This window comes from Mus caroli, unplaced genomic scaffold, assembly GCF_978045245.1.
Source record: "Mus caroli unplaced genomic scaffold, Mus_caroli_1 scaffold_14, whole genome shotgun sequence".
Lineage (NCBI taxonomy): Eukaryota > Metazoa > Chordata > Mammalia > Rodentia > Muridae > Mus > Mus caroli.
Window position 1 is genome coordinate 96,509,130 of NW_028227269.1, and position 16,779 is coordinate 96,525,908.

The window sequence follows — 16,779 nt, forward strand, 5'->3', positions numbered from 1 at the left end:
CACAAAGCAACATATAGACCATGTATAAACACAGCAAGCCATGTTCTCTTTCTTCATGGATTCGCTGTCTAAAGAAGAAACTTAGCATGGCTTAGAGTCTAAATTTTAGACTCAAGACAGCTCATCTTTCAGGCTACGACATTCACTGCAGTTGAATATAAAGTCCTCATCACATACCACAGCATGTGTAAATATAATTATACTTTTACTTAAAAAATATTTCACAGTTATTTCTCTCATTTTATCTGAGATGGTCTCAGATTCCACATTAATTTGTACAACATGCTTCTAACACAGACTTGGCAGGTTTTTTTTTTCTTCACAAAAGGCAGAGTTAAAAAGTCAAAGACATCCAAAGAAATGAATTATTATACAAAAGAGTGGCATAAAACACTGCCCTTGTACTTTAAAGTTTTATTTTTTAGTAAAAACTGAAGAAAAGCAGTATGAGATCTCATTTATTCAGAGAAGGGAGCTTGATTTCCAACTTATTTAAGAAGGGAGCCACACTGTCAAGACAAGAAGTTAAAGGCTGGTTGGTTACCCTGAGGATGGAAAATCCTATATAGCCCCTGAACTCCCTTGCCCTATCTGTATCATTGGAAATAAATGAATAGGCTAGTCTAGCTTTGTGAACACTATGCAATCCTGAGAGGTGTCATCTACTAGAATTCTAAGCCCTGGACCCCAGAGCCAGAGGGAATTATGCAAGCCATCTTTTTTAACCCTCTCCTTCTAAACCTTAGAAACTCAGAAACACAGGGGTAGAGGACTCGTCCTTGTGTCCGTCAGTATTACTGCCTCCTGCTCAGTCTTTCTAGCTCAAGAGGCCGCCTGAGGAGGAGCCCCAACTTCTGAAGCATCTCATCTCCTTCGCTTCCAAGGTAGGAGTCCTACAGCAGGCTGTCAACCACTTCCCTCTCCTCCTCCAGCCTACTCCTCTGCCATCCCCGTCCACCTGTGGCAAGCCCATCCCTACCTCTGTCGATGCTGGCTACCTTCCTCTGGTTGCATCCCACACTCTCTACCTCCATGTTCTTGTGGCTTTCTTCCACTGATATTCAGAGAATATAAAGGCCTTAACACAGTGTCTAGCATGTGGTTTTAAAAATAACCAGTTTGGTGACTACTGTTCCTGTGATATTTATTATTTCTCCCCCATAAATGCACTCAACAACTCTCTTGAGGATCCACAAATACCTTCTTCATCTACATATCTGCAGACTGTTTCTCTCTCTCATATTCCTTGACTCCAAACTGCTTAATACAACCGTGCTTATTCACACGTCCTCCCTTCCCTTGTTTTAGGGGCCACCCTGCTGTCCCAGCTCTCTCCTAGAGACCTCAGACCAGAGGTAATCAACATGTATTGGTGTTTTTGAATCTGAAAAATCTAAACTCAGTTTTGCCTGCTGCCATGTCTGTCCACCAGATCTGAAAACACGGGATACATAGTGCAGCCTAGTTCACGGTCCCTCTTCTCCCACATTAGCACACCCCTCAATTGCTGGCTTCTGTAAAATATCACACATGTGACGTTTCCAGAAAAGACTTCCCTGGTCGCCAAAGACAAAACTCAGAGACCCACAACAGCACCATCCACCCCATCATCCCCACCCCACCCCCAAAGGCTGCTGCATTCTAGACAGACTCCAAACTCACCTGAATAAGTGTCTCTAGTTCCTGGGGGCTCACACAGATGTGATCTCTCAAGAATTCTGCCTTCTCCAAGGCGATTGTGTTCTTCTGACTGCTCTCGAAGGGCTGTTCCAAGGCCCGGAAGACAAGGCCACCAGTGACGAGGTAGACCACGACCACCACGAAGATGGCAACCACTGTTTTCCACTTCATAACTGTTTGCAGGCCTCCCTGGGAGGCGCCTTCCATCCTGGCTACCACCGTGGCTCGCGAGGAAATGGAGAGTCGAGGGACAGGGTGATGTCCGTTAGTGGCACTCTTGGGCTGGCACACTGGTGGGGCTGCTGCAGGCACGGCCACTGAGGAAGCAGGTGGAGAAGAGGAGAGAAGAGAGGAGAATTCATTTATAAAAACAAAACACCAAACTCATCAGAAACAAAGGACAGATGTCTTCCTTCAGCCGCCTTTCCAAGTGTGCAAAGCTGGTTCGCCAAGCCTGCAGCTGGGGGATTTTATTAGTAGCTAAGTATCTGATTTTTGTTGTTGTTGTTGTTTTAATGAGTTCTTAAAAGGGAGCATCAGGAGTCCTAATTCTACAGGAAAGAGTATCGGTTGAGTTTAAAACACTTGTATTTTCCTACAAGGATCCAAACTGTAAAGCTATCCATATTTATTTATACCTCATCTTTTCCCTCAGCTCCCATGTTCAAACAGGTACAAACCACCATTTTTTGAAAAACAAGCTTATCATTCCAACCAAAGAAAAAGAGACAGAAGAAGAATACACAGCTATTCTGTCCCAGAACAGAAGCAAAGACCAAATGGACATTAAAAGCCCATCTTGGAAACTGGGGAGAGGTGCAGCAGCCCACATCTGTGACCCTAACACTGAGGGGTGGAGACAAGAAGATGCCAGGGGTTTGCTGGTCAACAGAAATGGGGAATTGTTGAGGTTTGATCTTTTGATATGTATTGTGATTATAAGTACTGGCCCCCAGAGCCTGGGTGTTCCCAGGACTAGAGTCTGCAAGTACCCAAGTATAACTATGTAACTATGTAACAAGTGCCCAGTATAACTATGTAACAAGTACCCAAGTATAATTATGTAACCTTGCCCTGCAAGTTATCCCTGATTGGTGAAGACAAGAGAGAAGATAGGGTCCACCTTGAGGGTTGGAGGGATCACGAGGAGGGAGAAGGTGGAGAGATGAAAAGGAGCCATGGGTTAGGAGTCAAGAAAGCATGGTCATGAGGGCTGGCCAATTGGAGCTAAGAGCAGCCCAGATAAAATATGGTAAGTAATTAGTTCTAATAAAGGCTTATTATAAATATAAACGGTGTGTGTGTGTCTTTTATAAGCGAACTAAATGGTCAAAGGCAGGGTAGAAACCCCAGATTGGGGTTAAATTTTTCTACAACACTGTCTCTAAAACATAAGGTGGAGAATGGTAGTACATACCTGACACTGACATCTAACCTCCACACACGCACGTGATCACACAGGCACTGTGACACACACACATAGGCACACATACCCACATGCAAACAGATCCACATGCAAACAAATCCACATACAAACACATACATACACTCCCCACCCCACAGCCACACACACACACACACAGATAGGAGATACAGAGCTAGAAACCTGTCACAAAATGAAGCAAAGAAGCTGGTCCCTTGCTGAGGAAGAAGAGTCAAAGATCAGACATGATAGAGAGGCTTGGGACATCAGGAGAGAGGTAGCTATAATTGGAGAAGGAAGCAAGAGTGATGGCTTATGTCAATTAGCCCTCTTGCCTGAAAAAATAATAAGGATAAAATAGATCTCAAGTGCATTGCCTAATAGAAAATGCAATGGCCTTGGTGTAACCACTGCTGGGCTATTAGCAACTGAATTTTTTTATTCTCCGATTGTCATCCAATAAGAAGCCACTGGAAATGAATTTTCCCCTGGTGCTCAGAACACAGAATTTGTTAAGATTCCCTAGTTTTCTATAAAGGCAATTTCATTACCTTAGAAATAAACACATTAAGCTGGCAGTTTGTCTACCAGAGCAGGAGGTTGGAGGTAGTGTCATGTACTACAGATATCTGTCTTGTGCAGCATTAAGCAACCAAGGCACTTGGCTCTGTTCTTTATTAATCCTGATTCTCATTATGCCCCTGCTTGGGCAGCACCCTGGCTGTGGTGTAAATACAGTCTTAGCACACACGTGCAGCAAATCATACTGCCCCAGTGAGGCTAAGCTGCTCCGTCTGTACTGGGGCTGTCAAGGGGATTGTGTCACGTCATTCTCCCTTGAAAACAGGCCTGATCTTGACCACACCTGGCTAGAGGGCTGGCGCTTAGAAAAAAAAAATCTGTCTATGAATATATGTTTTTATAGGCCCTAGAAATCAGTTTTTCTCTTTGAAATCAGAATGGCCATCCACCTTTTACTCTATATTACTGTTCAGCATTCATTCAATAATAAATTCTTCTTGGACTTAATGTGCATACAAAATTCTGTATGGTCTCCAAACAGTCTATAAATTACAATCATTCAATCCTATTAGGTGTTATGTTCTTTGATGTCTCTCTAAAGACATTAAACTCGAGTTCTCAGTTGCCTATGTAGACATTGAGGAGAGGGTTTTTTTGTCTAGAATAGCTTTTCTTTAACACTGCCTGACCCTCTCATCCATTCTGCCTCTGCATCCATGGCTACCAGACTTACCTGGCCATTGTTATGTCTTCTCTAGACCAACCTAGCAGCCTCCTAAGTCACTTTCCTATTCTGGTCCATTAATCTCGAGTTAAATTTTACCTCTGAAAGCATCTCTTCCCATCCCCAGGGTTAACAGAAAAAAAAAAGCAAAAAAGCCTCCAAAGATACCCACAGCTTAGCTCTAGCACTTGTCCAAACACTACCTTCCATAGTAATATGTGATTAAAGATCCAAGGGTTAGGAGGTTGTCCTAGACTGTGGCTGTCATCACAAGACCACGTGATAGTAATACACGTGGAGATAAAGGCAAAGGCAGAGTCAAGAATTGTGTAACTGTGGGTCGAGCAATATGGTCCCACTAGAAAATGGTTTTCCCCCTAAGCCTCCAAAAGAAACCAATTAATTATAGATTGCTGCTTGAGGCCACTGTGTTTGTGATCATTCACTAGCAGCCCCAAGAAATAAATATCACCCATCTCACTTCTATGTCGCCAGGGACCTGCACAGTGTCTGGCACATGGTAGACAGTCAACTGATGATGACCGGATAAGGCAGTACGGATGGAAGGATGGAGAGTCAGCACAGTGCGATCACACACACAATGCAGACAAGCACCGTCAGTCTAAAAAAGGATGACCATGCACCAGTATGGAAAAGCAGACCTGTTCTTACCTCCCCACAGTAGCCCAGAATCTACAATCCCACATCCACATGGTTCTCAGCCCAAAGCTGCCTCCCCTGTGAAATCTTTCTGGGATCTTCTGTGCAGACTCACCAGCCTGTCTCCACAGCCTGTCTCTCCTCCAGCCTGTTTGCTTTGGGGGGTCAGAGAAGATCATCATTCTTTATTCTTATTTAGACAGTGTCTCATTGTATAGCCCAGGTTAGATTTAACCTTGATGTCTCCCGAATGCTGGGATTAGAGGTGTGTGCCATGACTCAGCAGAAAGTCCATCTTCAGTTCTTGGTACAGCACCAAAAGAAGGGTGTTTGTTTCCTATTGTCATTGTCGTTGTTACTAGAGATCATTTTAATTGCTACTACACAACCACAACCTCAGAGTTATCACCACAATAAGTATTAACATTAATTACCTCAACAATAAACATTTGGTTAACACTGAATGAACCTAAGAGGCTACAAGATGTACCCCCTCCCTTCTAAGACAGCTGACCGGGTTCTCTGCTTCCAGAGTTCAACAAATTGCTATGCACCAACATAGTGTCCTGTCTCTCCCAGACTGAACTCTGAGACATCAAGCCATACCTTGGATCTTTCCATTTGCTTTGTGTCCTTGGTTCTTGTTCATTTGTGATAGCTAGCACCCCAGACACCAAGCCCTAAAATTTTAAGCAATGCTGACTAAGGAAGGCCTACTCTTAGCCACTGTGAGCACTTTCCCCAAGGGCAACAGAATCATCTGTAGTACCCTAACCCTAAACATCATACATTCCACATCTTCTTAGTGTCCTCCTAGGGAGGGGTTCCTCTAGTCCTTTGACTGATGTCCCATTAAAGCTCTGAAGCTGCCAAGAGTGGCCACTGCACCCTACTCCAAAAAAACTGGGTTTCAATTCCTTGAGAAGGAAAGTAGGTTATGATAAAAACAAATGATGAGTTAAATATATTAAAACATTAAACTTGAGGGAAAATAAATGATCTTGTAGCTTGATATGAGATGTACAAGCTAATCAGATAAGAAAGGGATGGCACTATAAAAAACAAAATTTTTTTAAAGCTTACAGCTAACTAGTTTTTGTTTGCATTTGGCCCCAAATGTATTCAATCAATCTACTTTATATATTACAGAATAACTTAATAAGGTTCAAAAAGCCCTGTAACATCATATGAACAGTTTAAGGGCCAAATATAATGTACAGTATATAGATAAATTGTCATGTGCAGCCTAAGCTTGTTGAAAGCATCAAGAACCTGTGGCTAGACAGATCACAGGCCCTAAAGGTGAACCTCCCACTATTATTCTACTAAATAGACATTGTATTAAATTTACTCCTAAATACTAATTGTTATACCACAGATTAGTACATCCCTCAATCTTCACCAGAGAAACTTCTTTTGCAGTAGATGTCATAAGCACAGGGGTCCACAACTTGTCAGGATGCAGAGAATAAGAGAGTGCAGAATAATCAGCCCTAAATGGGACAACTGTGTCACACCCCTCTTCCCAAGGCTCGGGGATCATTGTGAGAGAAGAAGCACACACCCAAGAGTGTATAGGCAGCACAAAGGGAACTTGAAAGACTTTAAAGGGGGTGAGGGGGACATAACAGTTGGATGGGCAGGAAAAAAGGGTATATTTTAGAGGAATTGGGGAGGGGAATAAATATGATCAAAATTCATTGTATATGGAGTTCTTAAAAATGAAGAAGGAAGAGGAAGAGAAAGAAGAGGAGGATGAGGAGGAAGAGGAGGATGGAGAAGAAGGAGGAAGAGGAAGAGAAAGAAGAAGAGGAGGAGGAAGTACTAGTTGTCTAGATCACACTGTCCCGGGGAAGGCTGGCTTCTTAGCTCTGTACCAAAGAGGAAGGAAGCAGCAAACAGCTGAGTGCATTAACAATACTGTGTCTGTGAAGCAGCAAGATGAACTATGAGGTTGCTATCATTCATCTTATGGGGGTAGACATGCTGACAGGCACAGGAAGCCAAAGTTTATCCTGCAGAGGATCCTCTAGACCCAGAGCTCTGTCCCTCAGGACTCCAGCCGACTGCCTTAGCTTCTTCCCTGCTCGTTGCCAGTGATTTCAGGTGCCTTGGGGTGATGTGTATCTCTATTTGTTCATTCACTCAGAAGCCTCACAGGCGAGGTCACCCAGCTCTTCAGGGAACTCTCCCTGGGAAACCCAAGCCAGCTGCCTCACAGGGGCTTCCCCCACCCCCACCCCCACCCCCCACCCCCACCCCCCCACCCCCACCCCCCACCCCCGTTGATTTCTGCTGAATGTTTGTAGCCCCGCCTCCAACTTGATATTGCTGCCTTTTGTCTGCTTTCTGAATCAGGCTATTCCAGTCGTCAATACTAGAGTGGTGAGCACCTCATCTGATGGTTCACTATCTAATCACTGTTTTTCTTTACCTACTCTTCCATATTGATTGCTTTACCTGTGCTTGCTGTAGACTAAGAAACCATTGGGGGTAGATCTTTTCCCAGTGCAGAAGAGAGAGTTCCAGAAATCTCAGCACTCCCAACGCTAGGTGGAACTGGCCTTGGGAAAGTTCTTTTAGGCTTTAGGCCAGTTCTTTGTACCGGTTTGCTAAGAACTGTCCCCAGGAACAAGGGTTTGAATCAAATCTGATAATGCCTCAGTTTGCAAAGCACTGGAGCAAAAAACAGTTTTATCCTCAAACCATCATCGACTAGGCGACCTTGGAACAGTCGCTTAGCTTCTCTGTTTGCTGCTCTGGGAAATGTGAATAATAACTCCACTTCTTTTTAACCTCACAGGGCTTTCAGGAACAGCAAATGAGCTGCCCTGGTTTGCTGATTGGGGTATATTTGCAGATGTCAGGAGTCCTGGCAAGGACTTCAGAACGTTACAAAACCTTTTGTGCATTTGACTAAAAATGGAGTTGGCTGCTTTAGCAAATATGAGCGCACATTTCAGCAGCTAGAAGTGGATTTGGAGTCTGTTTCCCTTGAGGTTGAATACATTCTCAGAGGGTGTTTTCATTGCTCTGTTTATTCTCAAAAAAACTAGAGCTGCTCTCACTCTTAACAGAAAACTACCTAGTGACCTGGGATGAGTCATAATGGTCTCTGTCTTTTGCAAAGAAATGAAACTACATAAATTAGTGGTGGTGGTGGTGGTGGTGGTGGTGGTGGTGATTGCAGCGGTGATGGGAGGGGAGGAGCAGCGGGGATGGGGGTGCGGCAGCAGTGGTGGTAACAGTGACAGTGTTGACACCACTGCATCGATCCTCATTACGTCATGTATCACACTCTACATTTCTGGATTCTCCCAGAAGCGGATGCCAAAGGGGAGCTAAATGTGCCCTTTTTTTTTTAACTAAGGGAAATGCAAATGGGAAAAGAAGGAGTTGCAGAGAGGTAAAACAGCCACCAGACACGAACGCTCTATGTTAGTCTGCCCTTGAGTAACAGAGGGTGGAGAGGGATGGATGGAAGCATTCTAGACCACCTGCTATCTAAGAAAGGTTTGGAAAACCTGTCAAGGAATTCTTGAGCCAAAGTCAGCCATCTGGGAAGTTCTGGGTCTCCGGAGAACAATTCTACCACGTCAGCCTTGCAAGTTCGAATCTGGCTGAGAATAGCTCACAGGAGAAGCACGCCTGCTGTACAACTCAGGCAACCGATTTCACAGACACTCCCTTGGCTCTTGGTGAATTGCTCGCCCTCCAACTGGAGGCCTGCAAGGGCATGCTCACAGCCATCACAGCTTCACCGCAGAGAGAAAGAAAATGAGACCCAGGCAGCTTAGAGGACGAAGCCAAGGTCAAGTGGCCCGATTGCAGAGCCAGGATTAAAAGTAGAAGAATCTAACTTGGAAATCACTTCTGCGGCGGAGCACAGGAAAGGAAGAATTAAGAAACAAGGCAATTTCAGTCAGAGAGGCCCTTCTGTTAAAACTCAAAGGAAGACTGGCATGAAAATGGTTTCTGATCTGTGGAGGAAACTCCTATTTCCTAGCAGTGATGGAGTTTTTCCCACATAGCATATCAATAACGGACAGATCCCATAGTGTAATGGCCTATCATACTTTGCAGCTTCCACAGAAAGGCATTTAACAGTAAAAGAGCTGTAGAGAGCCGATATAAAAGGAGATGTTGGGTGAAGGGCAGAAACTCTCAAAGAATACTTTTTAAAGATTTATTTGCCTTTTATGTAAGTACACTGTCTCTGTCTTCAGATGCACCAGAAGAGGGCGTCCATCAGAGTCCATTACAGATGGTTGTGAGCCACCATGTGGTTGCTGGGAATTGAACTCAGGACCTCTGGAAAAGTAGTTAGTGCTCTTAACCTCTGAGCCATCTCTCCAGCTCCGTCAAAGAGTGTTTAAAAAAAAAAAAAGAAAGAAAGAATACATTGGAAGGAATTTTCCCTTCCGTTTGTGTTCACTTTTAAATCGTTTCTCATGAGTGTTCAGAACATTACTTTATCATTACCTGTGTGGGGATGAAAACAGGCGCCCATGCGGCCGAAGTCAGGTTTTGGTGGTTGAATAACTTCCTAGTGGTTTCGCCATGTGCCGCAGACTTTACTGTATCATTCTTTCATAGATCCAATCAATAAACATTTGAGCTTGCCTTGTTCTATGCTTGGTACAGGGGGGATATGAGTAGATAAAATGCATCCCTGCCTTCAGAATTAGCAGTGGGATTGGCACAAGCCTAGGCATACATGAGTCCATCGTAGCTTCACAAGGTTCCTCATGGAGGGCAGTGACTCTTACCTGTCCCTGCCCCCTCACAGAGAAGGAAACTAAGGCCAGAGAGAAGAACTTGAGAAACCATTTTTGTAAACAGTGGCAAGCTTGCCTCTGTCTTCAGACACCTATCCTTGAGTGCCTTCACTCTGTCACACTACTGAGAGCAAAGAGCATCTAAAGGGCTACAGATCTCTTGAAAGCCTGAAACACAGCCTCCTCAGACCTTCCATTGCCATCCAGCAATGTGAGTCTTCCTGAAAAACCAGGTAAAGGACAACCATGGTTGGGTGCACTCACTGGAAGTGACAATCCACTCCCTCTTGCCTCCCTACTTCACCTCCCATACATGAGCAAGGCCTGAAATCTTCCCCGAGACACCTGCACATTAGCCTCATAGAATGTCAGGAGCCCTGGCCTTAAGCTCACCCATACTCCCTAAAGGGCTTCCACGGGCCTAGGTGGGATCCACTTTCAACTTAGAGGGGTCAAGTGTTAGGAAGAACACAGGAGAGGTGAAAGGCCAACAGATCCACCTCCAGTGCTCCAACCATACCTACCTGTAAGGCAGCCACCATTAAAAGGGAGGTGTGGCCCCCTTGGGTCCCAGATACCCCAGCAGCCAAACCTGGCTCATCCTGTTTCCATGTAGCCCCTCTGGGTAAAGGTTCCATACTGTAAAGGCAATCAAGCTAGTCCTTTTGAGAAAGGAAATACAGTCTGGTCTATGGACACGGAGGAGCAAGCCACAGTACCACTGCGAAGGCAGCTATGCTTCTGAGAGCCACTGCTTTCTCTCTCCATCCTCCCCAAAGCTTCAGCAGATTACTACAGCTCCTTCCATGGTCACTAGGCTATGGAAGCAACCTAGGCATCCATCAGCAGAGGGATGGGTAGGAAACATGGGCTATGCACACATGGAGTTGCTCCCAGCCATAAAGAATGAAATCATGAGCCAGGCTGTGGTGGTGCACACATTTAATCCCAGCACTTGAAAGGCAGAGGCAATCTGCAAGATTGAGGCCAGCCTGAGCGGCAGTACAAGTTCCAGAACAGCCAGGACACAGAGAAACTCTGTCTCAAAACAAAACAAAACAAAACAAAACAAAACAAAACAAAACTGAAATTATGTCACTGCATGAAAGATTTACAACTGCAAACGATTACATTAAGTCAGCCTCAGGAGTACAAATGTTACACGTTTTCTCTCATTCGTGGGCCCTAGATTTTACAGCGACATATATAAAATTATGTACATACAGATTATAGGCAAGTAGAAGTGACATTGTATGGGGGGAAAAGGAGGGACTAACGGGGAGAGTGGGTGGGGGAGGGGAGGCTAGTAGGACACAGTGAAAGTACATTACAAAATGGTATGAAAATGGCCTGGTGGAATTCAACATGGCAGAACTGTAAAAGGGTCTTGAACTCCAGCCTACCCAACCCTCCTTAGGATCTCTCAGCCCTTAATAGATGCTGGGGGGAGGAGAGACATCCTTTTCAGAGCTATGGCCAATGGTTAGTTGTCTGTGGTCTGTGGATAACAGCTTCTGCCCATGCCGTGATGAAATTCATTGAGTCACAGCAAAGAAAAAAGAAAAGAAGGAAGAGAAAAGGAAAAAAAGTAGAAGGGGGCTAGTTGACATGAGGAGAGGGGTCAACAGGAATGGGGGTGAGTAAAATCAGAGGTGAAGATGGTCATATGTATATGTGTATGTATATGTATGAAAAGGTCACATGAAACAGACTGTAATGTATAATTAATACAAATAATACAAACCTTAAACAGTAAACTCAAGATAGAACAGACCAAGGTCCAAAACCCTTGAGCGCCAATGGAAAGAGAATGAGATGGCTGAGAACAGGCTGGCCCCCTGCCTCATACCTGCCCTCTCCCACCTCCTCAACAAGATGCTCATTTTCTCTCACCTGAGTCACGGCCTCAGCTCCTGATCCCCTCTCCCTCACTTCCATCCTGCACATCACAGCTATCCGGAGCTGTCTGAGCTGTCCGGCAAAGCAGATCTACTGCAGGTAGCACATGTCCAGGGTAGGAAGCAGACTCCCTGTGGCTTACCCAAAGACTCCCATCCAGGACTTGGCACTCACCTATCTCCCTGTCCCACCCACTTCCACACCCCTACAAACAACCTTTGCTCCAACCAAACCCAAGCCGGCCAACACTATGCCACCTTAGCTATGCCACTGTCCTGGAGAAACATGGCTTTGTTCTCCCTTTCCCTGCATCTCCTTACTCCAATTTTTTTGACAAATTCTGACAATTCATAAGTGTCACCACCACTGAGAAGCCCTCTTTGATCCACCAAACCCTAGAATGATCATCTATCTCTCTGCTTCAAGGTGGAATGTATGAGTGCTTATAAGTGGGAGGCTTCTGACTAGAGTTTGTTCCACTCCTGAATTTATCCATTCCTCCATACCACACATAAAAATCACCAGTTCAGATACCTGCTCCAAAGAAAAGTTGATGTTGTTAAATCAGCATGCAGAGGCGCACTTGCTGCTGTTGCATGTTTTCAGACGAAGACATCCAGACTCAAGTGATAAAGTCCTCAGAAGACAAAATGATCTGGGCACCATTGGGGTGAGTTGTTTATGGAAAGGATAAAGAAGGAGACACTGCACTGTGTTCCCAACACTTGGTTCTGGGCTCTCTTGTCCTCTTAATGGGGTGCTTGAAAGTCGTTTTTATTCATCTACATGAAATAGTTTTTAGGTCAGAAAAGAAATCAATCTTTGTGAGTCATCTCTCACCCTAAGGAGACAAACTCCCCCTCTAGTCTGCCTCCCTTCTGACTAAGAACAAACTTGGATTTGAAGATAACCAAGGTTTTGAGGCTTTTCTTGCCATGCTCCATTACCGCACACCCCACGCTGGAAGAGTATAAAGGAGAAGGTTCATTTGGGGCTTAATGAACCAACTCCATTTGGAGGACTAGTGTGCACATGGTTCCTCCTGAGCATCCCAAGATCTTCTGCATCTATAAAGCAAGGGCAGAGCTGAAACAACGGCAATAATGGTGAGAAGGAGCCCAGAGAATAAGGCGTTTAGGACTTGGGAAATGGTCGTCCAGTCAACTCCCTTCCATGAGTCTACAATCCAATACAACTCCATAGTTCATAAGAAGCATTAGGCAAGCCAGAAAGCAAGCATCCTGAAAAAAGAGGATGAGGTGGTTTGAATAGGTTTGGGCTCCCATGGATTTCTGTGTTTCAATGCCTGGACATAGGGAGTGGCACTCTTAGGAGGTGTGGCCTTAATGGAGTATGTGTGGCCTTGTTGGAGGAAGTGGTGTCCCACTGTGGGCGTGGACTTTCAGGTCTCTTCAAGATCCGCCCAGAATGGAATCGGACCCTCCTCCTGGCTGCCTACAGAAGACAGTCTCTCCTTGCTGCCTGCAGATCAAGATGTAGAACTCTCAGCTCCTTCTCCAGCACTGTGTCTGCCTGCAAACTGTCATGCTTCCCACCATGATATTAATGGACTGAAACTCTGAAACTGTAAGCCAGCCCCAATGAAATGTTTTCCTTTATAAGAGTTGCCTTGGCCAAGGTATCTCTTCACATCCTGTCTAAGACAGAGGGCTTAGTTCCCCTATTCTCTACTTGTCCTGGCTCTACTCCAAGCATGTCTCCTCCCCCAACACGGACAGAGAAGGAAGAACAATGCTATTCAGTAGGACAAACACACTAAGACAGGACATGTTGCTCCATGGTTAGTTCTAAGCAGGTGCTCAATAAACATGAGCTCTCTGCATCATTCCAAGTGGAAAGGACTGTGGGACCCATGAGATAAAGACAACAAGTGTCCAGTAGCCATGTTGGGCAGAGGTGCGAGGGTCCCAAGACCCAGAAGGCTTCAGAGAAAAGGTGTCCACGATACAGAAAGATCAAGACTCTGCCATAGACCAAGGGGAGGCAGAAAGGAAGGAAAATCAGCCACCACATGTGCCACAAGGACAAACACGCTGAATAGTGAACCAAGCTGGCATGATTAAAACTTAATCAAGTCTGTAAGTCAGGATACAGGATTTTAAGGCAAAGCTAGAAATGTAACAGGAGGCATGGTGGATTTAAGTCTTGTTAGTGAGCACGGGAAGCCAATACAATAAGAAGAGCCACAGACTCAAAAATGTGGGGTGAGTCTAGCAACAGTATGAAAGAGCCTGTGATGTGAGAGACTCACGAGAGAGAGTATGGGCAGATGTTAGTGAGACAGGGGATAGAGAAATGGCTCAGCTTGTAAGAACACATGAGGACTAGAGCTCAGGTCACAGCATGCATGGAAAAGCTGTGTGTGGTCCATTGCATGTCTGTAACAGCAACACTGAAGGCCGCAGAGACAGGAGGATTGTGGCGCTGGCTAGTTGCCAGCCTAGACAAAAAAACACAAGCAGGAGACCCTTTCTCAAAGTAACAAAGCATAGGGTGATAGAGGCAGATACTTAATGTCCTCTTCCTATCTCTGTGCCAGGCATGCATAGCTTTATATGTGTTGACATATACACCACACTCAAATGAGAAAAAAAAAAAGTTTACTGGGCTATATTCTGCCCTTAACTTGAGCAATCACAGAGAAGACAAAGAAGAGAGGTGAGCAACAGGTCCTTTTCTGAAGAGAAACGGAGGAGGGGGTGGGGAACTGTGGTCCAGTTGTAAAATCAATAAAATTAAGTGGAGAGAGAGAGAGAGAGAGAGAGAGAGAGAGAGAGAGAGAGGGAGGGAGGGAGGGAGGGAGGGAGGGAGGGAGGGAGGGAGGGAGGGAGAGAGAGAGAGAGAGAGAGAGAGAGAGAGAGAGAGAGAGAAACAAAGAAAGAAAGAAAGAAAGAAAGAAGGAAAGAAAGAAAGAAAGAAAGAAAGAAAGAAAGAAAGAAAGAAAGAAAGAAAGAAAGAAAGAAAGAAAGAAAGAAAGAAAGAAAGAAAGAAAGAAAGACCCATAGGTCCCCACGATCAGAGAGAAGTCAGACGTGTTAGAGGCAGAGGGGTTACAGAGCACAGCGTTCTGCAAGGCAGAAAATGCAGGAGACTTGAGTGTGTGTGGTCCCACTGCACATTCAAAGGAGCTATCCCACAGACAGGAGCACAGGGAACCAGAATTCAGGTGGGGGGGGGGGGGAATCCATCTGGGCTCCTGGGTATGAGTGTGATGAGGATCTAAGTGGTGCTGAAGCCTCAGGACTGAATGAAATGATCCAGAGGGAGTTGTAAAGTGAGAAGAAAGTAAAAGATGAGCTCAAGGGAGCAGCGTTTAAGGGACCATGAGTGAATGAGATGCACAAAGGAGTCTGGGAGAGAACAGAGAGGAAGTAGGGGGCAACCTAGATGCAGCTTCTCCGACAGAGTGACAATGGAGCTTCTACCCGTGGCACACCCGGAATCATTCATGTTCCTGGAACACAGGGGGTGGGTACCAGGTGAAGTTTCACTGTCCTATAGAATCGCTGGTCAGTTTTAACCGCATCCTTCCTGTTCTTGATTACGGGGTTCCTCTTCAATAGTCCCCCTGTTCTAGAACGCGTCGGTTTGCTAGAGCTCTCGAGAGCTGACAGGTTGAATTTGTTGTCCTCCAATAAAGTAAACCCTCCCTCACCAGCTCAGGACCAACGAGCCAGGACCCAGAGTGACCTCTGTATTTGCTAGACTGGGGATCCAGATCGCCTGTTGTTCTCCCCTTTGTCCTGACCCCAAAGTCAAAACTGTAGAGGTGAACAGCCACCACCGGGGTTCTTGCAGTCTAGTCAAAAATGCTTCCATAATATATTTTGATTTATGCCCTATGTTTTTCCCCTGTAATTTAAATTAACTAAAACATTTTGACAGGGAAACATCATTCCCCATCATGCAATTGCACCTTTCAAAATACCTTCTCTCCTCTGGGACCAAGTATTTGAGATCCTAGTTTGAATGCCACTGGCAGGGCCTTTTCTTTAAGCTAGGGGTCTGCCTCCTCCAGGAGTCTTGTCAAAAGCTGTTACCTCTCTTCACTGGGGCCCCTCCTATCTAGGCTCTAAGCAATGGTCAAGAAATCCTGAAAAATCCCTACATTGTTCTTACACTTTCAAAGGCTTCGTGGACAGGGCTCCCCCTCACCCCCTCCAGCCTTCCTTTCCTTCCACACCCTGTTCTCTCACTCTACAAAGTCTTCTTCAGTCATACTCAAGTAGATCCTAAGTAGGTGTTCTGATATCGCCATTGTCCTTAAAGATCCATAGTAAGAGGCAAAACCACATAAAATTGTATTTCAAGTTATTAGGAAGAAAGATCCTACAACTTCAGCACTTAACTCATTCTCTTGCTGAGGGAATCTGTCCATCTCTCCTCAGCTGATCACACTGACAAAAGAAGCTAAGGAATGTCAATAAATTCTAGGACAAAATACTTTAAAGAAAGAGTTGCACTGTGTTTATAACGCACTAGAAACTCAATGTATTCGTCGTCTGTCATTCATTCAGTGACTGTCCTCTCTGCACCAGGAAGGCTCCCTAATCCCCTGTCTCCAAGCCACCATTCATTAGCAAGCACTTGGAAAGTGCAAGGCCAAATGTCACAAAAAGAGTAGGTGTTCATGACCCTAGAGTTATAAAGGGGTTGTTGTTGTTGTTGTTGTTGTTGTTGTTGTTGTTTGCCTCTCTAAATAGCCCTGTCTGTCCTTGAACTCTGTAGACCAGGCTGGCCTCAAACTCACAGAGACCTACCTGCTTCTGCCTCCTGAGTGTTGAGGTTAAAGGTGTGCACCACTACACCCAGGTGACCCTAGAGTTTCAGTCTTTCTCTTGCTTTTAGCTTCCTCTCCTCTGATCCACCTTCCCCGTTGTCCCATCCCAGACCCAAGCCTCTGTTCAGAACCTTGCCTGCTTCTTCAGCCTCTTGGTGCACCAACCTGCACATCTTCCAAGGATCCACTATACTCTACACATATATATCAATTCCCAGCAACCACATGGTGGCTCATAAGTATCTATAATGAGACCTGGTACCCTCTTCTGACCTGCAGGCAGGATGCTGTT

At 45.2% G+C, this 16,779-nt stretch overlaps 1 protein-coding gene across 3 annotated transcripts in view; it reads right to left on the minus strand.

The window, feature by feature from the left end:
- Positions 1–16,779, minus strand: part of Kcnk10 (potassium two pore domain channel subfamily K member 10) — a 136,020-nt gene that overhangs the window by 72,177 nt on the left and 47,064 nt on the right. For all 3 annotated transcript variants that reach the window (XM_085830607.1, XM_085830606.1, XM_021179327.3), the window contains exon 2: positions 1,663–1,997. In XM_085830607.1, coding sequence (XP_085686733.1) covers positions 1,663–1,887 — 225 coding nt within the window. In that variant the 5' untranslated portion in view covers positions 1,888–1,997. The remainder of the gene's footprint in view (positions 1–1,662; positions 1,998–16,779) is intronic.